This window comes from Aotus nancymaae, unplaced genomic scaffold (genome assembly GCF_030222135.1).
Source record: "Aotus nancymaae isolate 86718 unplaced genomic scaffold, 86718_ANA_hifiasm-v0.15.2.pri h1tg000076l, whole genome shotgun sequence".
NCBI classification, from domain to species: Eukaryota; Metazoa; Chordata; class Mammalia; order Primates; family Aotidae; genus Aotus; species Aotus nancymaae.
In genome coordinates this window covers 5,769,465-5,795,597 of record NW_026988491.1, presented here as the reverse complement: position 1 = coordinate 5,795,597, position 26,133 = coordinate 5,769,465, and the positions used below count along the sequence as shown (strand labels likewise).

Here is a 26,133-nt window from a genome sequence, read left to right as displayed (position 1 = left end):
CTGCCTTCTGATCATGCCCATGTTACCCACCTTCTGGTGGGTAACAGCCCAGTAATGGCAGCTGCTTCTTTTGCAGAAAGACGAGAGGACCTTCGAGGAGGATTTATGCTTTGCTTTTTGGATGATGGAGCAGGAATGGATCCAAGTAAGTGATGAGATTATTTTTTTGGTGTGTGTGTGGGGGGGGTTGCGATGTAACCATTTTTACAAAGTATTTATTATGTGAATTTGTTTTTCTGTTGCCTCAATGTTACGTCTTTTTTTTTTTTTTTTTTTTAAATATATTTCGCTAATATGCTTAACCTCAATGTTATGTCTGAAAGATCCACCTGGGGAGTAAGAAGTCTGTTGCAACATCTCAGGCTTAATTCTACTAGTATATTTGTCACGTCTTGTCCTAATATGGGAGATAGGATCTGAAAGGCAATCTTAAGTCAGTTAGATTACCTGTCTCTTACATTGTATTTATCAGCTTGCACAACATTCTCGAGCTGGAACTACAGAGGCCTCCTCTAGCTGTCTTACTTCATTCTGAGAATAGAACATAGTCACAGTGATGGAGGTACCAACAGGCCAGGCAAAGCTGTGCCTCTATTTGCTTCATGGTGGTGAATTTCCTTGGAAAGAGGTTTTCAGTAGACACACAACCCTGCCTGAATTTAAAAAGGCTCAGACTTTTGACTTTGAGGACCCTGGGAAAGAAATGCAAACTTATCACTTTCTCTGTGTTTGCCCCTTCAGGTGATGCTGCCAGTGTGATCCAGTTTGGGAAGTCAGCCAAGCGAACACCTGAGTCAACTCAGATTGGGCAATATGGGAATGGGTTAAAATCGTAGGTATATTAGAGGCTTGTCACAGGGCTCAAACAAAATCCAACAATGCTGTCCTGCTTCTCTTGGATGAAAACTTTCCTTCTTGTCCCTCTATAATTCTGGAACTGGAAGAAAATCAGAAAGTGGTGGTTTTTGGAGTAGCTTACCAGCTGTTCCCAGCTGAGTTTGTTCCACAGATTGAAAAGTATGAACATCCAAAAACAGGACAGGAGAGGCTGTAAGTTTCTCTTGGCACTGTGCTCTAGAACTGCACCTCTGCAATTCTTATTTTCACCCTGTAGTCAAGGATGTGAGTAATTCTTTTATGTTGGGATGTCTGAGATGATGAAGGGGTTGCTTTACTGTGCTGCAGTGTTCACTGAGCACCTGCTGCATGTCATGTTTTGTGCCCGGCACTGGGGATCCAGGGTAAGGAAGACAGATGTCCCAGAGGATGCTGAATGTACTGCAGGGCCCTATAGCAGGGACCTACCTAATGACTGCAAATCCCATGGGACTTTTTCTTAGCCCTTGGTTCCCACTTGGTTAGTGTTTGGAATGTGTTGTTCTGGTTTTGAGTGAAGCCCCAAGAGAAAGGTTTCTATTTCTGAAATGCTCACTTCCAGCTGTACATACCTTTGGATGGAATAAGATTTAGTGGAATTGGAGTTTGTGCAAATGGAATTATGAGTCACGTTTCCAGTCTTGCTCTGGAAACGTGTTGTTTTGTGTGAGGGAGGGTGGTGGTTTGATCAGTCAGCAGCATCACTTGGTCCTCACTTGCAGTATGCTTTGGATGAGTGGAGAAGAAAGGGAGTACTTCCAAAGAAATCAGGACCTGGTACCTGGACTTTGTGATTTGTGTTTCAGGGCAGGAAGCAAATGGTAATAACAGACACTTACCATCTGCCAGGCACTGTGCTATAAACTACACGAATGATTTCATTTAAGCCTCATGATGGCCCTATGAGGTTGTAGGTACTATTATTCTCATTTGCAGATGAAGAAATTGAGGTTTCTAGGGGTGAAGTTACTTTCCCAAAGGCATAAAAATGCCTATGTATAGAGCTGGGGTAGAAACCAGGTCTTTCTGACTGCAAAATGGAGCTGCTGTCCATTTCACTTAAATGACAAGCTAAGGTTCAAATTTCACTTCACCCACTTAATTACATCTCTGAGCCTCAGCTTTCTCCTTTCTAAGTTGAGATGATAATGCATACCAAGTAGGTTAAGGATTACATGTTATCACTGCTGTGAGAGCCTGGTTCCTGCCTTTATTTCTCCTCCTCTGATGTTTCTAGGACAGATTGATGGCTTGATTCAGTGGATCTGGGTAGGCGCTAGGAATCTGTTTTTTACAGATGCAATGAATCACCTGTAATCATATAATTCTGATGCAGGTGATCTAAATCCCCCAAAACTGAGGTCTCCTACTATCAGGGGAAATCCTGACTTTTCATCTAGATTGTAGGTCAGCCTCCTCCTACCTGGTTCTGTCAGTTCTGTGGCCTCAGGCAAGCCATTTCACCTCTCTGAATGTCTGTTTCTTAATGGCCTCAGGCAAGCCATTTCACCTCTCTGAATGCCTGTTTCTTAATCTAGAAAATGGGGTTCTAATCTCTGACATTGTCCTTTACAGTGTGAGGTTCAGGAACAAATGAAATGTCACTCTGAAAGTGGTTGGCAGACTGGGAAGGAAAGTGTATAGAAGGTGAGAGTGTTGTTACTAGCATATTTCAGTGGAAGACTTTTGTGAAAGTCCCATTGAGATGGAGCCATCTAGTGTTCAGAGTAGACAGTAAAATCATCTTGAAACCAATTCAGAAGTTGAGTAAGTTTTAGAAGGTGATTTGTGGGGAGAATAGGGCTGAGAAGCAAGGAAGCCAGTAGAGAAGTGGTGTTTGGGGCTTTTGCTATTCAGAGGCTAAGGTCAGAAGGAAGATAGAGGCACAAAGTGAGAGTTTTTGCCAAATTAGGGCAAGGGCACGCTTTGGCAGAAGGCAAGATAACGTGCCTCACTTGCTCCCCATATGCTTTAGGGAAGGAGGAAGAGGTGGTCTGTGAAATTGTCAGGGCAAGGAGCATTGCCAGCACTTTGGGTACTGGAGGAGGAGAACTAGGACTTGGCAGCCCCCAGGGTATCTTTGAACAGTGTCCTGGGAGTTTTCCTGAGTGTTTGGGGAAATGGGGCATGACATTCATTTGTGTGCTTGGCATGCCATGCTGATTTGTATTTTACACAGAAGAGGGTAATGAAGCTTTCCACCTCCATCATCTCCCTGGGGTGTTACGAAGACTAATGAGATAATAGCCATAAAGCTGCAGAAGCTGCTTGGAAGAAAGGAGCTGAACAGCTCCATTGTTCGGTGGGCAGTTCTCCTGCTGGAGCTTCAGGCTTCTGCCCTGTCTTGCATTGCCTGGAAAGGCCTGTCCCTGCCTGCTCTTTAGCTGGCTTAAGGTGGCCAAACAGAGGAAGGAAGCAGTTGATTTCATTTAGACTTTTGCCTTTTGGAAATCAGCCTCAAGGCACAGTTCCCAGAAACCAGTTGCATCCAAAAGCTGCCTGTGTTGTAATGAGCCTAAGGTGGCAAAACAATTCTGAGACAGGAGATGGCTCTAATTATTGGAGATGAGCTAATTACAGGCATCCTTGAATCCTGTGGTCAATAATTAATTTTATTAGCCCCTCTGTATTGCTGCACCTTGGGTTCATACTGGTTTTTTGAGGGCTTGTGAGTATAGACACTGGGCTTTTCACTTGACAGTGCTGCTGTTTGGTGAATGGAGGGGAGTTTGTGTCAGCTGAGAAAGGACACAGTGGGAACTGGGTGTGGTCAGCAGGGAATATGACGTGTTGAGGGTACCAGCTACTAAAATCTGATGGTGGTACAGTCAGAGGGCCCAGCACCTCTCATGTGGCTGGGATGAACCCAGAGCTCAAACACAGCAGGGTTGCCCTTCAGCTTGGTGGCAATAGTCAGGGAGTGAGACTAACCTGGGGCTGGTGGTCAGCAATGAGCCCACCCTAGAAGGGTGGTGAAAGAACCCTGTATGGTGTGGTTGAGAAGGTTGTAAGTAAAGACTAAGGAGTTACAGGCCTGTGGAAAAGGAGAGCAAGGAGGGTTGGGGGTTGGAGAGAGAACAAGGGCTGTGGAACTCAGCACAGAGTCCTGGGACCTAGGGAGGCCTTTAGGAGAGCCTTCCAGTCAGGTCCAGAGAGTGGATTGATTTCTTTTGCAGATAAGCTTTTGACTCTCTGGGAGAATAACATATTTCTGCTTCCTTTTCAGGGGCTCAATGCGCATTGGGAAGGATTTTATCCTGTTCACCAAGAAGGAAGACACCATGACCTGCCTCTTTCTGTCTCGTACCTTTCATGAGGAAGAAGGCATTGATGAAGTAGGTCCCATCCTCGTGGTCTGAATCACCAGTCCCCATTTCCTGAGTTTGCCCAGGCAGTTTTCGTAGGTGGTTTGCAATGCTAGACTTTTTGGGTTTGCAGGATTGGAGCACATTTCCCCTAATTGTTATGCAGTTAGCTGGTTAGATGAATTGGTTGAGGAGTTGAGGTAGATAACTTTAATGTGAGAGGAAGTGAAATCTCGGAGCTCTTCAGAGAACAACTGTGTCTGAGAATGAGACTGTCAAGTGGCAGGAATTAAGAGTTGGATTTGCAGCTCCTTTAGATCTGCCACTTGAATTCCATCTTGCAGGGAGTGTTACCATGGAGCATTGTTTTATCAGGGGGAGTATTTTGGGCTTCCCTGACCATGTGTCTTTCCTATTTGATGGTGATTTTGTGGAATGTGCTATGAGCTCATTTTCCTTTTGAGGAAATGTATTACTCTATGTCAGAAACTATGACTCAGATACCTAGAGAGAGCCTGGGCGGGTAGTAAAGCAGGTGAGTGTATGGAAAACAGGAGGAGCTGATGCTCTGGGTCTTACCTTGGGAGTGGCTGCTGCACAGCCCAGTGATTATTGCTATGCTGGAAGGAAGGACTAATGAATCTAGAATATTCTGAGTTTAAATCATTTTGATAATTGATTGTGTAAGCTAACGCATGCTTGGCTGGTTCTCCCTGTGGCCTTGAGGCCCAGTTATCTGCAGAGCTGTTTATGGTGAGGTTGGTGCCCCCTCGTTGTGGGGGATCAGGGCAGTCCTGTGGCCTATCCAACCTCAGACTGGACTCTTACCTCCTTTCCTATGTAAGACATGGAGGCCCGGGCTTGAAAGAAGGGGACTAAGAGGTTCTATAGAAAGAAATGCACAACTTCGACAGAGGCAGGTAGTTGAATTCAAACTTTCTTTTTTTTTTATTGTTGGCTCTGAGTACAGATGAATTCAAACTTTCAATTTAATTCATCTGTGTTGATTAGCTGTGATTAAATTTGTTCTGGTCCTGTTTAGATCTGAGTCTTAATCATAGCAAACTTGTTCAGGTAGGGAATGGCAGGCCTTCCATCATAATATAGCAAGCCAGTGGGTTTGTTTGCCTTTTTGGTGTGGTATGTTAGTTCATTCTGCATACTTGGAGTGAGAGAAGAGTGGCAGCTGGAAAGAACAGGCTTCTAGGAGAAGTAGGACAGGAAAATATAGCCTGGGTTGGGGTTTTCAGGAATGTTTCCTGATATAGGACTGAAGATGGTGACAGGAGGGTATAGAGGTCAGTAGAAGCAGCCTGCTCAAGGCCCTGAGGGCTATGGGAGGAGACTTGGCAGTAGGGCCACCTGGAGAAAGGTGGTGGCCTTTGGAGATCAGGGAGGGCCAGGTTAGGTTTGACCTCAGGACCTTGATGAATGTGTGGGGCTTTATTAAACAAGGGTGTGCCAGTATCAGATTCTTTTAAGAAGGTCTATGTTGCGATTGTGTGGTGATTGGGTTGGAAAGGTTAGGGTGAGTGTTACAGTTGAGAGGCCCAGGCTCTGTGTAGCTTGGTGGTACTTGCCCAAGGGAGGTGAGAGAAATACATGGAGTTGCCATCTCCTTAGGATGTGGGACCCACAGATCTGGTGATTGATTGATTAGTGGAAGGTGAAAGTGAAGGGGAGGAGTCATGGATTACTCACAGGTTCTGCTGTGGCAGTTGGGGTGTGGGCTCTCTGGAGTTGGGAAGAATGAAGAGGGGAAGGGGAAGTATGGAGGGGAAGAGTATAAGTTTCTTTTGGACATACAAAGTGAAGTCTGGGTCTGGCATTTGGGGGAGGCCTGGGGGCTTCAGGATTCTTGGTAGCAAATGAGGTCACCTAATGGAGAGAATAGAGTGAGAAGAGGACCTGAGAGCTAGAGCATGCCAAGATCTAAATGTTGTGGGGAGGAGAAGGAGGCCAAAGGGACAAAGGGGTAGCCAGAAAGGTAGAAAGAAAACTGGTCAAGTGGTACCATTGAAACTAAAGGAGAAGTGTTGTGGAGGGGAGGAATGGGTGCCTGTGGAAGTGAATGCCAGTGTTGAAAGTGATGCCATTTTCACCTGGGACTGCTGTGAAGAATGAGAGGCATACTGTGAGGTATAGGTTTACAGAACACAAATGGAACTCAGTTCCCCTGGTGGAGAGGCTAGGTTGAGATTTTTTCCTTACTTGGTGCTAGAAGGTCACTATTTTGGATTGTACTCCAATGCAAACTCAGCCAAGATTTCAAAATAAGATCATTTTAGGCTGAGGAGGAATGTGCCCAGACCAGCCCTCGGGTTGAATACTTTCAGCACAAAGCTTCTTAGAAACCAGCAAAATGCCCCCGGTGCAGTGGCTCACGCCTATAATCTCAGCACTTTGGGAGGCTGAGGCAGGCAGATTACGAGGTCAGGAGTTTGAGACCGGTCTGGCCAACATGGTGAAACCCTGTCTCTACTAAAAATACAAAAATTAGCCATGTGTGGTGGTGCATGCCTGTAATCCCAGCTCCTCGGGAGTCTGAAGCCAGAGAATTGCTTGAATCCAGCAGGCAGAGGTTGCAGTGAGCTGAGATTGTGCCATTCATTGCACTCCAGCCTGGGTGACAAGAGCGACTCTGTCTCAAAAAAAAAAAACCAAAAAGCCAGCAAAATGTCTTAGAACTCTTAATGGTTTACCACTCCAGCACTTGTTAAGATTACAGAGTCCCTTTTTCCTAAGGGTTTGAACCCTTGAGGTGCCTAGCCTGGCTTGCTCTGCAGAGGAAACCCTTCAGGCAGCTGTCTGCAGGACTCTGCAAGGGCTGCGGCCTGGTAACCATGGAGGGAGGAGCACAGTGAGGCCTCTGGCTAAATGGCATATGAGGTTGGGTTTTCGAAGAAAGAGTAGGATTTTTAAAAATATTGCTTAGACATTGTTAAAACTAAATTCCACATAAATGGAAGAGTGTATTGAAATATTTGTGCAGTTCAGAGGATAATGTTAAAGTCAATACCTGTGTTGCTACCATCACAGACTGATGTTAGAAGTGCCCTGTGTGCCCTCACCAGTTATATTTCTTGTTGTGCCCCTGAAAGAACTGCCTTCAGGTAACTTTTGTGATAATGGTTTCCTTCTTTTTCACTATAGTTCGTCACCTTTGTATGCATCCTTAAATAATAGTTTCGTTTTGCCCATTTGTGAATTTTTAGAAATGGACTTGTACTGTAGGTATTTTTTGTATCATATTTCATATAACATTGTGTTTATGATGTTCATCCATGTTGATGCTAGTTCTTTGCATCACTACAATAGTTTTCCATTGTACAGTTTAATTTGGCCACTCTAGAATAGATATTTGGGTTATTTTTATTTTTACTTTTTTGAGATGGAGTCTTGCTCTATCACCCAGGCTGGAGTGCAGTGGTGCAATCTCAGCTCACTGCAAGCCCCGCCTCCTGGGTTCAAGTAATTATGCCTCAGCCTCCCAACTAGCTGGGGCTACAGGTGCACACCGCCACACCTGGATAATTTTTTTGTATTTTAGTAGAGATGGGGTTTCTCTGTGTTGCCCAGGCTGGTCTCGAACTCCTAAGAGCTCAGGTGATCTGCCCGCCTTGGCCTCCCAAAGTTCTGGGATTACAGATGTGAGCCACTGTGCCTGGCCTGGGTTATTTTTCTGCATGTTTACTGGTACATATGTACAAAAGTTTCTCTTAGGGTAGGTATGTACCTAAGAGTGGACTTGCTGAGTTGTAGGTTATGTTATGTGTATCTGCAGATTCACTAGATAATTGCAAATATATTTTCCCTAGTGGTAAAAGTAGAGTTTTTACCAAAATAAGAAAATGACCAGGGACGTCCCAAGCAGGGAACTTCCCATGCAGAGACTCTAAACATATAAACCAACATATCCTGAAGGAAGTAATCGTGTGGCTGAGTCTTGGGAAGAGGCGGAAGCCCTGAAGCTCACAGAGCCTCTGGTGCCTGGCTGTGGACCTTGGGCCTCACAGCAGTGTGGAGCTACAGTGTGGGGAGGGACAAGATAGATGCACATTTGGGTGGAAGGCTGTTCTGGGGCCTCCCTTAAAGTGCCTGCTCATGTTTATTCCACAGGTGATAGTCCCACTGCCCACCTGGAATGCTCAGACCAGGGAACCTGTCACAGACAATGTAGAGAAATTTGCCATTGAGACAGAACTCATCTATAAGTACTCTCCTTTCCGCACTGAGGAGGAAGTGATGACCCAATTTATGAAGATTCCTGGGGACAGCGGTAAGTAGGCTTTGAGCCTGCAGCCCCTAGAATCTGGGACCTCCAGAATCATAAGTGGTGTGGGGATGGGCCGGGGCACCTGGCAGGATAAAGGATTTCTGTTTTTCAGGAACACTGGTGATCATCTTCAATCTCAAGCTCATGGATAATGGAGAGCCAGAGCTAGACATAATCTCAAATCCAAGAGATATCCAAATGGCAGAGACATCCCCAGAGGGCACGTGAGTGTGGCTGGGAAGGGAGGGAAGCCCTAGAACTGGTGTTGGTGCTCTCAGGAGGTGGCTTCAGGGAAAGAGGGGAGAGCACATTCCTTGGATTTCTCTTGGTGGCATCATTAGAGTTGATGGAGCTGAGAGTGCTAAGTCTTCTTGCCACAAGACAGAAGGATGAATAGGACAGCAGATCCTCAGCTAAGCTAATAGAAAAGATTAATAATCCCCTGATCCAACTCCTTGATTTAGCAGGAGAAACTGAGGCCTAGAGTGGGGAGAGGAATTGCCCAGGGTTCTGTGGTAGGGTAGTAAAAGGGCCAGGTCACTTGCCTGTGGGGTACCTGTGCTGAGGATGTGAGAGGGGCAGGATGTGGTGCTCACACTAAGGGAGCAAGAGAAAACCAGTACCTTAACATGGAAAGGTGGAGAGCTTGCAGAGAGGATGTTGTGTCCTTGGTCAGGCCTGTTCTGGAACAGGTGACAGCACTTCTCTGTTCAGGGTCAGGGCAGCAAGAGAAACCACTACCTAACATGGAAAGGTGGAAAGCTTGCAGAGAGGATGTTGTGCCCTTGGTCAGGCCTGTTCTGGAACAGGTGACAACACTTCTCTGTTCTTGCCCACTCCAGGAAGCCAGAGCGGCGTTCATTCCGGGCCTATGCTGCTGTGCTGTATATTGATCCCCGGATGAGGATCTTCATCCACGGGCACAAGGTTCAGACCAAGAGGCTCTCCTGCTGCCTGTACAAGCCCAGGTAGGGACTGGTGCATCCTGGCCTGCTGTCTCCCATGGGCCGAGGATGTGGCTGTGTTTCTCTGGGGCGTTGTTGGAAGGATGCTGTATGAGAGGCTCTGGTAGTGCTGGCAATGTTTGGGCCTTTAAGTTGCCTGTGATTGGTCACAGGGTCAGTTCTGGGTCCTAGGGGAGGGACAGATAGGCTGTGGAGGTGGCTGGGTAAGCTTATTGAGTGTGTGTGCCTCTGTGACAGGGAGGGTGCCCTGCCTGGCACAGTGAGCTGTCTTGAGTCGCTCAGCTTCAGGGCCAAGGGGCCTTTAGACACTACATAGGAAAGCAATGGCTTTGGCTTATTCCTGAGGATTGTTTCTGCTTTGGGATGAATGACACCCCTGGCGAATAGTGAGGTTGCTTATTGAAGACAGAGCAGGAGGCTAAGGGCAAGTGGAATTAGGAATTGCATCTTTTTGCTGAATTGAGCTTGGATTTGTCTCATCACAAGGGGCCAGGACAGCACAGCTTGGGAGGACGCAGGAAGGCAGGGTGCTTCCTGTGCTTGGGTGTGCCACCTGCCCCACTGCTGTGTGGGCCCTCAGCTTGCTTTTTCCACTGATCAGGATGTACAAGTACACGTCAAGCCGTTTCAAGACCCGTGCGGAGCAGGAGGTGAAGAAAGCAGAGCATGTAGCAAGGATTGGTAATGCTATTCCCGGTGCAAGAGTTGGGTGTGGGGGCATCTGGGGTATGCTATTTGTGGCCAAAGTGGGGTTCCAGGGAAAGGCTGAGTCCACCACTCAGGGACAAGACTGTTCTCCTGAAGCATAGTTCAGTTCCTTTTCAGCCCCTTCCTCCACATGCCAACTCCCTCAGCATTTCTTCTTTCTAGAATTCAGTTTCTCTTCTTCAGCCATTTACAGGGCCTAAAAGTATCAACTCTTTGGTTTTCCCTGATTGAAGAATCCCCCTCAGACCTCTGGCCCAAATACTTGTGAAATTGCTTTTTCTGACTTCAGGGCAAAAATCTCAAGGTCTCTCACGCTGTTCAAGGGCTTCTCAGGGTTTCTCAGCTGCTTGTTGGCGAATGATTGGCTGAAGACTTCTAGCTTCTAGCTCATGCTGAGGGTTTAACTGCTTGCCTTGGGTGTTTTTTTTTAACCTGTTCAGGTTCATTTGTAAAGTTTCCTTGGGGCCTCCATCATAGGTTTGGATGCCAGATTTTCCTTCTGGAACTGACTGCAGTTCAGGCACAGAGGCTGCCCTCACATTGCTTACCAGCTGTAGCTCCCTGTTGGCTCTCCTTTTCCTTGGTGGTATACACACTTCTTGTCCAGCAGGGACTGCACTGTGGATCCAGGAGGGATGACCAAGAGTTTTCAACGTTTGCATTCCTTACCATGTTCTCCTCTGGGTTTCAGCTGAAGAGAAGGCACGGGAGGCGGAGAGCAAAGCTCGGACATTAGAAGTACGCCTAGGTGGAGACCTCACACGGGACTCCAGGGTAAGGCCCCGGCCCTGGCGGCTGTTCTCCAGCGTTTCTGGCATTAGAAGCCCATGTCCGCTGGGCACGGTGGCTCACACCTGTAATCTCAGCACTTTGGGAGGCTGAGGCAGGCGGATTACCTGAGGTCAGGAGTTTGAGACCAGCCTGATCAATATGGTGAAGCCCTGTCTTAAAAAAAAAAAGGGTCGGTCGCGGTGGCTCACACCTATAATCCCAGCACTTTGGGAGGCCGAGGCGGGTGGATCACAAGGTCAAGAGATCGAGACCATCCTGGTCAACAAGGTGAAACCCCGTCTCTACTAAAAATACAAAAATTAGCTGGTCATGGTGGTGCACGCCTGTAATCCCAGCTACTCGGGAGGCTGAGGCAGGAGAATTGCTTGAACCTAGGAGGCGGAGGTTGCAGTGAGCCGAGATCGCGCCATTGCACTCCAGTCTGGGTAACAACAGTGAAACTCCGCCTCAAAAAAAAAAAAAAGAAGCCCATGTAGCCTAGTCAAGTAAAACACAGATTTTGAGTTCGTTTTCTGTAGAAAGAAGTAAATTTCCAGGTGTAGTTTTACATCTTTGAGATAAATTGAGAAGTTTCAGATGTAATGTTTTACTATTCCCTGCTGTGGCCCAGAGTGTCTCCTCCCCTCACCTGATGCAAATGTGTGTGCAGGTGATGTTGCGACAGGTCCAGAACACAGCCATCACTCTGCGCAGAGAAGCTGATGTCAAGAAGAGGATCAAGGAGGCCAAGCAGCGGTGAGTGCCAGGTCTGGCCTTGGACCTTTTAAAATGAGGTAGCTTTTGGACTGATTATTGACGGTTGCTGTTCTGTCACCAAGACTGCTTTGTGAAAGCTATTAATGTTTTGATGCTAAATGCTTGTCAGAAGCCCCCTTGCAGGACGGAGGTCTTAACCTGAGCTCTTAGCTCTTTCTTGAGTCAAAAAAAAGACAGGGCGGGGCTGACACCTCTGATAGAGCGCCAAACCATCCTCTGGCACTGTCTTATTTTTTCTTCCCCTTTTCTTTCTTTTCATTTAAAGGATGTATAAAATGCTCATTGTATAAAACTTGAAAAACATAAAATGTTTAAGGAGTAGCATTTTAAAACTCCCTTATACTTCTGCCACCTCCTGATACTACCCTATTTTTTATGTTACATATATATTTTTTCACATTCATTTTCTCCCTCACTGGTTATGTATGTAGAATAATGCTGGAGATTGTTGTATCTTTTTCATTTAGAACCAGCATTTGTCCTGGATTATTAAGTTACCTGCTTGTCCCACCTCCATGTCTGGAGTCACTTTGGACTCTGTGGTTTGATTTACTGTTTTGCCTCTTCTTGGCCTCCTTGGTGCACGCATGCATTTCAGGTGTCTTCTGTCTAAGTCAGTCTACTACTCATCCATCTGCTTTTTAGCTCCAATATTTTGTTGACAGTAATCACATGATGGTATGTTCTTGCACATGCTTATTGTTCTTGTGTATTTTTGCTTTTTAAAATAATACTAATTTACTGTCATACTAGTGGAATTTTGGGGAAGTCATGACGATACGCTGGTGTTTATTCCACCACATAACTGTCTTTGCACAGATTTGCAGCAGCTTCATGATAACCCATTCATATTTAAACACGTCCTTGTTACCAAAAAGCCAAACTCATGTTTTTAATTAGGAATGCTTGAGTTGTTGCACGGCACATGTCCGTATCAAGTCTAACAGACTACACATCAAATAGAGATAGAAAACTTTTGGCTTAACATGTCTCAAGTTTAAGCTTAACCCATCTTAAACACCATGGTGCTGGTGTGCTAATGTGTAGATCTGCTTGAATTTTTTTGTCTTCTCAGAGCACTTAAAGAACCGAAGGAACTGAATTTTGTTTTTGGGGTCAACATTGAACACCGGGACCTGGATGGCATGTTCATCTACAACTGTAGCCGGCTGATCAAGATGTATGAGAAAGTGGGCCCACAGCTGGAAGGGGGCATGTGAGTACTACCCATGGAGAGCTGTCTAGCCCAGGATAGTTGCAGGAGGGTATTGGCCAGTGGGGTGACAGAGCTGCGTTCTCTTTCTCCCTGCAGGGCATGCGGTGGGGTTGTTGGGGTTGTTGATGTGCCATACTTAGTCCTGGAGCCTACACACAACAAACAGGACTTTGCTGATGCCAAGGAGTACCGGCACCTGCTCCGAGCAATGGGGGAGCACCTGGCACAGTATTGGAAGGACATTGCCATTGGTAATGGGGCTGGGCTGCTGGGCCTCTGCCTTTTTTCTTCACCTGAATGTAGGTAGAGAGAGAGGCTGGCTCCAAACATGGAGCCACCTCATGATGGACCCATGGAGCCATCTAACATGATGTGTGGGTGTTTGCCTTCCAGCCCAGCGGGGAATCATCAAGTTCTGGGATGAGTTTGGCTACCTCTCTGCCAACTGGAACCAGCCCCCATCCAGCGAGCTGCGTTACAAACGCCGGAGAGCTATGGAAATCCCCACCACCATCCAGTGTGGTGAGTTGGGTGGTTGGACCCTCCTGACTCATTTCCGTCAGCCCATGACCCTCTTATCTCTACCTTCATGCCAGCCTCCTGACTTGACTGACGTTCATGGACTTACAGTCCCACTAGGGATCTAAGTCTTTTTGGTGATGGCCCTGTGAGCTCAGTCTTGAGGCTTTGCTGAGTTCCACCTGTTCCTCTTGAGTGAGAAGGAAGGTCATCTGACCTCCCAGGCCTCTCCAGCTGCAGCCAGGCCAGGCTCACTCGGTTTGGTACTACATGGTTTCTGGTGTGCATGGATGACTGAGCCAGAATCCTGATAGAGGAGGGAGATGGGCTGGGGGTGTCAGGAGTCCACCATATTAAGTTTCTATCCTGGAATCAATGTCCCTGAGAAGAATTAGCATTTTCTAAGAACAGGCAGAGTTGGAGCCCGAGTGAAGATCTTTGCCTACAAAGTCTGGGGCATCTTTGTGCTGGGCCTGTGAGACCACCACATTGCAGATAGAGTTGGTGGGGGTGGCTGATGTGTGTGGGTTTTTTGTTCTCTGTAGATTTGTGTCTGAAGTGGAGAACCCTCCCCTTCCAGCTAAGTTCTGTGGAAAAAGATTACCCTGACACCTGGGTTTGCTCCATGAACCCTGATCCTGAACAGGACCGGTGAGCACATTCTCTAACAAGGGGATTGTGGGTACTTTTCTCTCCTGTCCCTCACTGTTCTCTCTACTCCTGGGATAAATAACTCATTGTGTTTCTTGAGGTCAGTGCATATATCCTTACATCTCTGTTTTGCTGCACCTGATAAGTGCCCAAGAAATAAGAATAGATATATGTCCTGCAGTGCATATGATTAATTCTATGCATTGGGAACTCTGAGGTGGTTGCTCTTGTGACAGACAGTGTAGGTTGGTTGAAGAGAAAGGTCCTTGCGCAGCCTGGGGCTCCGTTTGCCATGTCCTCCCTAGTACTTTCTCTCTACAGGTGTGAGGCTTCTGAACAGAAGCAGAAGGTTCCCCTGGGAACATTCAGAAAGGACATGAAGACACAGGAAGAGAAGCAGAAACAACTGACAGAGAAAATTCGCCAGCAGCAGGAGAAGCTGGAGGCCCTTCAGGTACGTGGGTCATGGTCATGGGGCAAAGCCAGCCTTTGTCAGGGCTCTGCCTGGAACAGGAACCTTCAGTAGCTTTCCTGTTTCTTCAGGCTCAGTTTTACCCTCCACTCACCCGTGTGTGTTTACCAAAGCTTTCCAACCCCAACCTCCAGGTCCACGTGCACTGTTTTCCAACAGTGTTATTTTAAGAATAACACCTTGCTTATTCTTAAAGAAAAATTGCTTATATACTTCAAAGTTGTCCAATTTATTTAGAACGTATAAAACTTTAGAAAATAAAAATTCTGCCTTAGAGGTAACCATCATTAACCATACATCCTTCCAATTTGTCATAAATGCATGAATACCTATGCATAATATACATAAATATATATTTCTTAATAGAAATAGGGAGATCATGCCATATATATATTTTATTTTAATACACTTTTTTTAGTGCATAATTGTTTTGATGATTTTCTAGAAGTGAAATTAAAGGACTTAAAAGGTCCATTGTAAATTTCTATGGCTTTTTGCAAGTATTTATAAACTACCCTCCAGAGATGTGTTAATTTCTATTATTTACCAGCAGTATATGAGAGTATTATTTTTAAATGTTGTTGCAAATTTGATAGGCAAAGATACGTGTTTTATAGTTTAATTTCTTTAATATTTCTAAGATTGCATAACTTTTCATGTGTCCAATTATGTTTCTTTTAGACTTTGCTTATTCACTTACATTTTTATTTTTATTTTTTCTAGATATGTCTGTGATATCAACTCTTTATCATATTTATTACAAAATCATTTCCATTTCTGGCTTCTGTGTCTGTGCAGATGTGCTCTCACTAATTCATGATGTATTACGCATGCCTCCCTAGCTGCTAAATCCCACCTGTCCTTTCTGGCTTCATCCAAATTTTCCCCATCCATGGGCCCCTTCCCACCTTTTTGGATTCCTTTTATAGGAATTTAGTCCGTTGACACTTTTTGCCAGTCTCTTAGTTGCTGGATTAATCACACAGTATCCTGTAATTTGCTGATAGTTGAGTATTTATGTATTTTGTGTCTCTCCAATGAGAAAACAGGAGTTTTGTAAGAGTAGGACTGTGGCTCAACTATTTTATTTGTCCCCTGCTCCAGACACTATCCAAAAGGTTTGCTCAAGTATACTAAAATATGCAAACAACTTCATCCTGATTGTTTGCCTTACAGAAAACCACACCAATCCGCTCCCAAGCAGACCTGAAGAAATTGCCCTTGGAAGTGACCACTAGACCTTCCACTGAGGTGAAGTCCAAGGGCAAGGGAGGGGCTTTTCCTCAGGTGTCTCATGCTAGGATCAGTGTTCTCACTCTCTCTGGGCCTTTTTTTTAAGGAACCTGCACGTAGACCTCAACGTCCTCGGTCACCCCCTTTACCTGCTGTGATCAGGAATGCCCCCAGCAGACCCCCTTCTCTGCCAACTCCTAGACCAGCCAGCCAGCCCCGAAAGGCTCCTGTCATCAGCAGTGCCCCAAAGCCCCCTGCTTTGGCAGCCCGGGAGGAAGCCAGCACATCCAGGCTGCTCCAGCCACCTGAGGTACCCCGAAAGCCTGCCAACACTCTCATCAAGACTGTATCCCGACCTGCCCCTCTGGTGCAGCAACTGTCACCATCTTTACTGCCCAATTCCAAGAGCTCTCGGGAGGTCCCTTCTCCCAAAGTCATCAAGACTCCAGTGGTGAAGAAGGCCGAGCCACCCATCAAACTCTCCCCGGTGAGATGCTTATCCTCCTCGATCTCCCAGCCCAGCGAATTGTGCAGTGTCATAGCTGTGCTGGGGGAGTCTTGGGAAGATACTCTGAATCTAAAGCTTTTGCTGCTGCCCCTGAGGAGGGGATGCCTTGATAGCTGAACGGGCTTGTCCAGGGCCATAGAGCACATTGGTTGCTTGTACAGTGAGCTCTTCACTGTTCCCTCTGAGTTTTGGTCTGCCACAAACTTGGGTCACCTCCACTGGCTCTTGAAGTATGAGTATAGGTTGGTCTTCCGGTGACAGCCTGAGTGGGCTGTGGCAGTGATCAGTGGTTCTTGGGGAGGTAACAGCTGGCTGGCCAGGCTGACTAAAGTTGGAAGGGAATTGAGAAGCTTCCCATATGACAGCTTTGAGCAAAGATCCTCATGGCACAGGGGCCAGCAGGTTGCCTGTGTACATTCCAAGTAATGTCAGGCAGAGATTGCAGGGAGTACAAAGCTCCTCTTGTAACGGCGCCTTTAGGCTAGATGAAATCTTCCTGCTCCTTAGAGCCTGAACAGGGCCCCTCACATTCTCATACTCCTCTTGCTCTAGGCTACCCCTAGTCGAAAGCGAAATGTCGCAGTTTCTGATGAGGAAGAAGTTGAGGAAGAAGCTGAGAGGAGGAAGGAGAGGTGCAAGCGGGGCAGATTTGTTGTGAAGGAGGAAAAGAAGGACTCAAATGAGGTGAGTGGTTGAGGTGGGGTTCTCAGAGCCTCCCTCTCTAGGGCCTGCACCCCCAACCAGCAGTCTGCACCAGCTCTGTTTGTATTCGTGACATGAGCCTTCCAGAAGCCTAGTGATCTCTCAAGGACCCTCAGTCACACAAATAACTAAACATGGTGCCAAGTACGGTCTTGAGTAAGACTGGCTTCTGGATTAATCATGGGCCTGAAGTCACACAGACATACATCAGTGGGGCTTGAAACACATTATGTCCCTAAAGGTGGCAGAAAGGTAGGTACCTTGGACAGTGATTTTAGAGTGTGGCTCTCAGTGGGGCTTGGTGATTTAAACTGTATCATAGGAAGTCATGAAGATGATGGCTGATGACCCCAGGTGGTCAGTAAGGCACAAGTCTGCTCTTGGGGGGCACCGGGGTGCCCCTAAAAGACTGCTCTCCACTCAGCTTTCAGACAGTGCTGGGGAAGAGGACTCAGCAGACCTCAAGAGAGCTCAGAAAGGTGAGTTGGGGGAATGACTTGGCAGCCTGTGGTGGGAGGGGAAGTAGAGCCCCTTATCAGCAGCAGTTTACCAGAGGCTCGTGGAATCTTTCCTGGGTCTGGGCTCTTGTGCAGCAGTGGATCCATGTCTAATTCCAAGCAAAATTCTGAAGGGATCACCCCTTTGTGGTTATTTTTAACACTAATTCCTTGGTGTTCACTCCTGGTGGTCACTCGTTCTCCTGCTCTTTGGCACCCTCATGACAGATGGGAACAGACAATGGTGGCTGGTCCCTGCTCTCTGTGTCCCTGGTGTAGTGGGGGCAAGCACCTAGTGTTCCTGTCCTCCAAACCCTGGGGACTGCCTTTCTCAATGTGGCCTGGGTTGAGTGAGGGATTCTAGGCTAGTTTTCTGATTCGCACCTCTCTCTACATTGTCAGATAAAGGGCTGCACGTGGAAGTGCGTGTGAATAGGGAGTGGTACACGGGCCGTGTCACAGCCGTGGAGGTGGCCAAGCATGTGGTGCGGTGGAAGGTGAAGTTTGACTACGTGCCCACAGACACGACACCGAGAGACCGCTGGTAATGCCCCAATCAGGGAGAAGCAGTGGTTCCTTGGAGGAGGCATCCCCAGCCTCCCTATTAGCAGCCCATCCTGGGAGCCCGGGTCAGACATAAGTTATGTGTCTTCCACAGGGTGGAGAAAGGCAGTGAGGATGTGCGGCTGATGAAGCCCCCTTCTCCGGAATATCAGAGCCTTGACACGCAGCAGGAGGGCAGGGAGAAAGAGGAGTCCACTGTGGCCCAGCAGGCCATAGCCCTGGCAGAGCCCTCCACTTCTGAATGCCTCCGCATCGAGCCTGACACCACTGCCCTGAGCACCAATCATGAGACCATCGACCTGCTCGTTCAGATCCTCCGGTACATGCTTTTTTGTCTACCGATTCCAGGGCCAGCAGCTTTCTAATTCCTCCATGCTATTCTGAATTCCTGTCCCTGCCTTCTTTAGGAATTGTTTACGGTACTTCCTGCCTCCAAGTTTCCCCATCTCCAAGAAGCAGCTGAGTGCTATGAATTCAGATGAGCTAATATCTTTTCCTCTGGTGAGTCTGGCCTGACCTTTGATTCCATACTCTTCATTCCCCCACCCACGCCCCTGCATTTGTTGTAACTATTGTGATTGTGATTGTTATGCCTGTTGCAGTTGCTAGCTCTCAGCTGTGTGTTCCATCTCAGCCAGCCTCTCTTCTGCTGAAAGAAGGAAGGAGGAGACTTTATGATGTGGAAAAAAAATTGGCTTAGATGGATATGACTCTGGTGTGCAGAAAGCCAACCCCTTCCCACCACAGGTGCTAGGAGTTGAGTCATCCCTTAGGGACAGCAGGTGTAGTAGTGTGACATTTTATGACAAGAATACCCCCTTTCCTCTCCTCCAGCAGAGGGAGTAAACCTGTCCCAGGCAACAGTGAAGAGCTGAGGCTCAAAGTGCAGAAAACTTGACTCTCAAAGAGGGAGGTACAGAGAAGCTTGTGATGTGTGGACATAAGCACTAGGTCTTAACCCAGCAAATGCTGAAGGGGTGCCTTGCCCGAGCAGGTGACTGCTGGACCTCATAGTGAGCAGCAAGAGTCTTGCCTTCAAGTGGCTCAAGATTCAGTAGAGACTGAGTCGTTACCAGGTAGCTGGACATGAGGGCAGGATCAGTGAGTACTGAGAAAGTGGCTAGAAAGGCTGTGGAGGGTTGTGGTGGCCTCGGGGGCAGAGAAAGCAACTGAGCCAGAAGAAAATGTGCATTTTGGCCTGTCTGTATAAGTGAAAAGGAGTGTTTGATGTGGGGACTTTTGTGAGCAAAGGCTCTGGGGGAGGGGTCAGGGCAGCAGGCTATGTGATGAGTGTTTAGGGCAGAGGGGCCTGAAAGCCAGGATCTGATGTTTTTGAGCTGCAGGAATTGTCATTCAAACCATGGCTAGAGCAGAGGTCAACACATTTTTTTCTGTAGAGGGCCAGTTGGCAAGTAATTTCAGGTTCATAGGCTATACAGTCTCTGTGGCAAATGCCATTATAGCATGAAAGCAGCCACAGACAACATGTAAAGGAATGGATGTGCTGTGTTCCAGTGAAGCTTTTTTACAAAAACATTTGGCAGGCTGATTCGGCCCAGGGGCTGTAGACTGCTGCCACTGCCCCTAAGAGGGTAATTTGGGTAGCAGCATGTTTGGGTAGGATGGGTGCATAGGAGACGCAGGGGCAAGAAGGCTGGTCCTATGTAAAAGGTCAGAGGTGAAAGAATGGGAACAGGAGCCAATGTGGTGGCAGTGGGCTTGGGGGTGAAAGGGTTGTGTCAGAGATCAGCAGATTGATTCATAGATTGTAAGCAAGTGACTAGGGCCTGTGGGAATTGGAGGTTGATAACAAAGCTATTAACTAGGAGAGAAAAATGGGTGAATGCAACAAAGGTGATGAGTGGAAGTTTGTATGGTGCCAGAAGTGCCCTCACTACCATTCTGGTGATGTGCAGTGTGCAGGTGGAGATTAGGGACTGGCACTTAGAGGGGGAGACCAGGGCTGGAGATGGGGCTCTGGGAATTGTCCACATCAAGTGGGATGATTTTTCTATGATAGCTAAGTTTTCTAGGAAAGAGATTCTAGAGAAAAGACGACTGGAATGGAAACTGCAGGATTAGTATATTCAAGATGTTGGGTACTCATGGGGCAGTTGTGTGCTTGAAGTTTGCCAGAGATAAAAACATGGAGTTTGTCATTATTCTATTTTTTAAAACGTGAAATGAAGCAGGAGTTTAAGAAACTAAGGCTCAGAGAGGTAGAGTCTGTTGGTCAGTGAGAGAGCCCAGATTTGAACCCAGGTACTTCTTAGGACTTGCTCTGCTCACGATGCTGCCTTACTTTCCTTGCAAGATATGAGGGGGCGGTGCTCGGTGAGGGAGTTCGAAGGTGCAGAAATCACAGCTGCTTCACAGAAAGATCCACACTTCAATTTTTGTTCTTGTTTAGGCTGCAGGTGCTCTCTGCAGATCCCAGGAAGAAAAGCAGCTAATAGGGTGGCTGGGTTGGCCTGGCATCTTCTTGTCAGATTTGCTGGTTTTGGCTTAAAGTTATTGCTAAACTTAGAATAGAGCCTAGGTGCAGCAGGATCTCTGCAGTGGGCTTGACTGCTTGGGCCCAAAACAAAGTCAGCATGAGCATCTAAAAATAGTATATTAGGCTGGGCGTGGAGACTCAGGCAGGTGGATCACTTGAGGCCAGGAGTTTGAGACCAGCCTGGCCAACATGGTGAAACCCCATCTCTACTAAAACAAGCAAAAAATATTAGCCAGATGTGGGGGTACACACCTGTAATCCCAGCTACTTGGGAGGCTGAGACATGAGAATCGCTTGAACCCGGGAGGTAGAGGTTGCAGTGAGCCAAAATTGTGCCACCGCACTCCGGCCTAGGTGACAGAGTGAGACTGTGTCAAAAAAAAAAAAAAATATATATATATATATATTAGCTTCTTTTTGTACAAGGAGGAATAATACCAGTGTCTCAGCTTTGTCCTGTACATTTTTTTAGCATCAGGGATAAAACAAAGTCTAATGTTCATTATGTCCTTGTCAGTCTGTAAATGTCTTTTATCCATATGAATCAGGAGTTCCATAGAGCTTCAGGAGCCTTGCAATATTTGATTCAAGTATCATTTTTTCAAAGAAATTAATGTAACAACTGCATGTGAATCTACAGTTACCTCAAAATAATTAAGAAAAAATTATTACAAACCATGTCCACTTTCAAGATGTTGCATACTGAATTTTAATACTTTGGAGATTGCTCCAGCATTTATTTCGTGCTGCCAAGGCAATTATTGTTTTGTGTAGAACTAAAAGTTTCTCTTGCTATCTTGGTTTTGTAGGATAAGGTGAATGACACAGTTAAATACTTGTCAGTAACAAGCAATAACTTCTAGATGCTATTTAAAAATAGCATCTCCAGGCTAGGTTAGCTCATGCATCTTTACGGAAGTAAACACTGGAGTTGATAAGACTGCAGCAGCCAGCTAGCACTTGCTGGTTGTGGGTTTGTGTTCATCACAGTGGGCTCATCATTCTCAGTGTTTTAGGAGTAAGTCATGTAAATTTGAACTTGGAAAACAAATTCAACCTAAAGAGATACTTGCATTGCTTTTCTTACTGAGATTCCAAGTCACATTTCATTTGAAACAAGTATGCTGCTCCCTTTTACAAGTTTGAAAAGCCACTAGAAAAACTGCTTGTTTCCTTTCCTACCTCACCCCCTGGAGGTTTCAGGTACTCCGGAAAATAGTAAAAAGCTCTGATGTACAGAAATATATACTACTACACAAATCTGGAGATACCTGCTATTGGTTGGTAGGTAGAAAGAGAACTGACTTGTGTGCTGACATTGTTGGTTAGGTCTTGGAAATGGATTGCTGAAAGGGCCATAGTGAAGTCAGACAGGTTATGATTGAGCATGTGAGAGTGATTCTGTCATCCTTTTTTTGCCACTTGGAATGGTAAGAATCACCCCTCATATGTCTTCACGGTCTGCTGTCTGTCAGCACTGTGCTGAGTGCTTCACCTGTGTGCTAAGTATCTTCATCCTTGTGGCAGCCTCACAAGATAGGCATTGATGTCTCTCTACTTTAGATGTAGACAAGCTTTTTGCCCTTTGTATCTATAAGATATTCCTTCAGACCAAGCATCCTTGGGCAGAGCGGGCTGGAGATACCCATGCCAGCCTAGAAGGGCCCTGGGGCCCCCTGTGAACGTATGCACCCTCCCTCTTGCTGTGCTCCCAACAGAAAGAGTACTTCAAGCAATATGAAGTGGGTCTCCAGAACCTGTGCAATTCCTACCAGAGCCGTGCTGACTCCCGGGCCAAGGCCTCCGAGGAAAGCCTGCGCACCTCTGAGAGGAAGCTCCGTGAGACGGAGGAGAAGCTGCAGAAGCTGAGGACCAACATCGTGGCACTCCTGCAAAAGGTGCAGGAGGTGAGCCCGGCAGCCTTCCTGTTGCAGCTGGACCACCTGGTCTCTCAGGGAGGGGGGCCTGGGCCCTGTTCCTGTTCTATTCTCACAAGAATCTATCCACTCGTAGGAATCTATGATTCCCACCCTGGCTGCACAGGAGGGCTTGAGATGGTGTGGTTGCCTGGGCCTCAGCCCAGCCAGACCCATAGAACCAGGCTTTTCCCCTTGTTTAGACATTCCAATGTACAGCCTGGTTTGAGAACCCTCCAAGCCATAAAAACGAAGTTCTTTTCCAGATGACGCCCAGATGGGATTGGGTAGCCCAGGAGTGGGGAGCACCCCTCAGCCTATTGGTCCTTTATCCAGGCAATAAGCATGAGGGCCTGCTCTGTGCCTGTCCTGTGGATACGGAATGAACAAGACAAGCTAGAGAAGGTTCCTGCTCTCACAGCCAGTCTGGTAGAAGAGACAGAATTACTGATGGTGGTTCAGAAGGAGATACAGGAAAGTGCGGGGAGGCCACTGGACTAGGGTGTTCAGGGGCTCAGGTATTTGGAGACATTGGAAGCCAGTCATGCAAAGAAAGTGTGACAAGAGTATTTCAGGCAGAAGAGCAGGACTTGAGGCCTGAGTAGGGACTTGGGGGTGGTAGGAGCTTCAAAGTTGTGGGATTTGATCCTGAGAACAATGGAGATCACTAGAGGGGAGTGGCAGTTTTTAGTCTCAGACACTTACCTGATTGGTTGGAGGAGGATTGGAGGGGTGAAAGAACCAGAGTTCTAACTCCCACAGTTGCCTGAGTTGAGATAGTGGTGGCATAGACCTTGGGTGGTAACAGAAGAGAGAGAAGTGGGCACATTTGTAGTATGACAACTGGGAACATGGGGTAGAGGCAGGGTGGGCGTAGGAAATCTGGGCATCATCTGTGCATAGTAGATGGGGGAGGGGATAATGATTAAGACAGGACAGAAGCCTGACAGCCAGGGCAGGGTGGGAGGTGGGGAAGGGAACTCTGGGCTCCATCTCAGGAGCTGAGAGAAGGGTGGAAAGGTGAGCCCCCCAACCACTTTCTTGCCCCCAGCTGACCCATGTCCTGCTTTATTCCAGGACATAGACATCAACACAGATGACGAGCTGGACGCCTACATCGAGGACCTCATCACCAAGGGGGACTGAAGACAGGAGCAAGAGTAGCTCCCCTGCCTACCTGCCTCTCAACTCTGTAGCTGCAGGGGGAGGGGGCTTCATTCATGGGTTGGTGGTCGCACCTTGGTTTAACTCACATGGGACATTTGTGTTTTTGGAGGGAAAGATACTCTGATTCTTTGAATCTTCCTCCCTAAGTTTATAAATATTTATTTTTTAAAAGAAGATGCTGTGCCTGTGAGACTATACTTTTTTTTTTTTTTTTGTGACTGCAAAGAACAGAGAACCTTTCCACTTTGGCCACAGTGGATTGCTAAGCCGGAGCCACTTCAGCTCCTGGCTCCTCAAGATAGTGGCGAGTCCGGTGCCATCTTGGAGAAGCTCCAGGGGCAGGGCTGACACTTTTCTCCTAGAGGAAGAACAATGTGGGGATCTGAGGGATGGGAGGGAGAGTTCCCCCGAGTGGCCCTGCTGTGGGCTGAGATCCAGGGACCCAAAAGCAGGGCTGTGTATAGGAGGTTCCACATTGGAGGGGCTCTCTTGCAGCTGTCAGAGTTGGTCCTGGCCGTGGCGTCCAAACAGCTTGGGGAAAAAGATCCTCCCTGTCTAACCACCTCATCTACCCCTACGTTCTCTCTGAAGGAGGATTTCTTCAGTTAACCATGGACAGTGAGGTTTCTCACCCCAGTAACTTGAGTCCAGGATGAGGAGGAGACAGATCTGTGGTGAATCTCTGACTTGGGTAGCACACTGTCGAACTCCACAGGACTCCTTAGGGAAGGAGCTTATGTGTGAAAGAACCCCTGGGGCTGAGCTGGTGGAGGCCTCCATGTTTGGGTGCAGCAGGGCCTTGGATGGTGCCAGTTGATCTGGACAGCCTGTTGATGCTTTTCTACTTCCTCCCTTCGGCCTGGCCCCACTGAGCCCCATCAAGGTGCCTGAGGAGGGGGCCAGTGAGGTGCCCTGGCCACAGGGACTCCAGAGGCATCTCTGCAGGAAGCACACCATACTTTCCATGTCTCATCACAGCGCCACAATCTGTGTCCCTTAACTTCTCAGGGTCAAAGACAAAGGCAAGGGTTGCTGAATTTTCTCTTTAATGGCCATTGGAAGAATCTGGTTCAGTTTTTCCTAACTCTTCCCACTTGGATTTGGGGCCCCTGGGTTTTCTGAAGGCACAAGGACTATATGACTTTATACCATTAACCTGTGGTTCAAACTTGGGTGTGTTTCTGGCATCTCCCTAACCCAGATTAACAATGGCCACCCTGCTGCTCTGAGGTCAGCAGAAGACTAGGAAGCAGAGGTGGACTTCTGGAATGGGAAGTCTTTCCCCACTGGATATGCCTGTACCTGGTGGGTTTTGGGCCTTTCTAGACTACATCTCTGGGAGAGGCCTGTTTGGGGTAGTACACTGAGAGGCCCTGGCCTCTTCTGCTGGAAGACTGTCCAAGTCTTGGGGTTCCTTGAGCTGGTGATTCCTCTGCCAACCTGCTGTCTCTCTTCATCTCAGGCAGGATGGGGTCAACTTTTGTCCCCAAACCTAATGTTTTAATCTAAATGAAAGTTGGTTCTGCATTCTTACTGAAGGGTAATAATTTTTAAAATTCACACACATGTAATCAAAATGCAATACTATAAACTACTGGTGAGTCTCCTAAACTCAGTCTGTTTTCTTCTTAGTAAAATCTAGCACCTTCCTCCACTTCATTCTTTGTACCACTGTGGCTTTACACTGTCTTCAAGTTATTCCTCCTCCTCATCACCTCCATTGTTTTATCTTCACCCCCCTTCACATCCACAGAAACAGACTGAGTTCCTGAATGTTTTAGCTTCAACTTCTAGATGTGCCCACTTTGCTGTGTTAATGCTACCATAGCTGTGCTGAATGCAGCAGCTTGTTTCCCAGGCAGAGATCCTGCCACTCTAGATGGAAAGATAAAATGCAGGAGTCCCCTTTCCTGATTTCCTGGGAACATCAAGGGAGAGGTGACCAGCTTGGAACTCTCTGATGACTTGGGAGGAGGAAGATGGTCTGGCTGATGTGTGGTGGGAAGATCCTTCGCCCAAGGCTGCAAGAGAGTGAGTGAAAGGCAGCAACGCTGGTGTTAAAGGAACGAGAGGGGTGGGAACTTTAAGGTGTTTTGTTTGAGATGGGAGTCTTGCTCTGTCACCTAGGCTGGAGTGCAGTGGCATTGATCTCGGCTCACTATAATGTCCACCTCCCAGGCTCAAGTGATCTTCCCTCCTTAGTCTCCCAAGTAGCTGGGACCACAGGTGCACAACATCACTCCTGGCTTAATTTTTTTGTATTTTTGGTAGAGAGTTTCACCATGTTGCTTAGGCTAGTCTTTAACTCCTGAGCTCAAGTGATCCACCTACCTTGGCCTCTCAAAGTGCTGGGATTACAGTGTGAGCCACCATGCCTGGCCTAGGGTGTTTTGTTTTTAAGTGACACATGCACATGGTAATAAACATTAAAACCGTCTAAAAGGCTGGACCATGAAAAACAAGCTTCCGTTTTCCCACCCAATCCCTGAATTCTCCCTGGAGAGTATCCCTCC

General features: G+C 47.2%; 1 protein-coding gene across 4 annotated transcripts in view; it reads left to right on the top strand.

The window, feature by feature from the left end:
• Positions 1 to 23,794, top strand: part of MORC2 (MORC family CW-type zinc finger 2) — a 42,791-nt gene extending 18,997 nt beyond the window's left edge. For 3 of the 4 annotated variants that reach the window (XM_012471360.3, XM_012471362.3, XM_012471363.2), the window contains exons 4-26: positions 77 to 145; positions 742 to 832; positions 4,103 to 4,211; positions 8,301 to 8,460; positions 8,570 to 8,681; positions 9,300 to 9,425; positions 10,024 to 10,103; positions 10,822 to 10,904; positions 11,572 to 11,657; positions 12,754 to 12,894; positions 12,991 to 13,145; positions 13,288 to 13,416; positions 13,959 to 14,064; positions 14,386 to 14,518; positions 15,713 to 15,787; positions 15,876 to 16,256; positions 16,830 to 16,961; positions 17,404 to 17,458; positions 17,879 to 18,020; positions 18,135 to 18,359; positions 18,448 to 18,541; positions 22,256 to 22,444; positions 23,531 to 23,794. In XM_012471360.3, the coding sequence (XP_012326783.1) occupies positions 77 to 145; positions 742 to 832; positions 4,103 to 4,211; positions 8,301 to 8,460; positions 8,570 to 8,681; positions 9,300 to 9,425; positions 10,024 to 10,103; positions 10,822 to 10,904; positions 11,572 to 11,657; positions 12,754 to 12,894; positions 12,991 to 13,145; positions 13,288 to 13,416; positions 13,959 to 14,064; positions 14,386 to 14,518; positions 15,713 to 15,787; positions 15,876 to 16,256; positions 16,830 to 16,961; positions 17,404 to 17,458; positions 17,879 to 18,020; positions 18,135 to 18,359; positions 18,448 to 18,541; positions 22,256 to 22,444; positions 23,531 to 23,599 (2,942 nt within the window). In that variant the 3' untranslated portion in view covers positions 23,600 to 23,794. The remainder of the gene's footprint in view (positions 1 to 76; positions 146 to 741; positions 833 to 4,102; positions 4,212 to 8,300; positions 8,461 to 8,569; positions 8,682 to 9,299; positions 9,426 to 10,023; positions 10,104 to 10,821; positions 10,905 to 11,571; positions 11,658 to 12,753; positions 12,895 to 12,990; positions 13,146 to 13,287; positions 13,417 to 13,958; positions 14,065 to 14,385; positions 14,519 to 15,712; positions 15,788 to 15,875; positions 16,257 to 16,829; positions 16,962 to 17,403; positions 17,459 to 17,878; positions 18,021 to 18,134; positions 18,360 to 18,447; positions 18,542 to 22,255; positions 22,445 to 23,530) is intronic. The other variant, XM_012471361.3, reaches the window with a different exon arrangement.
• The last annotated feature ends 2,339 nt before the right edge of the window (positions 23,795 to 26,133 follow it).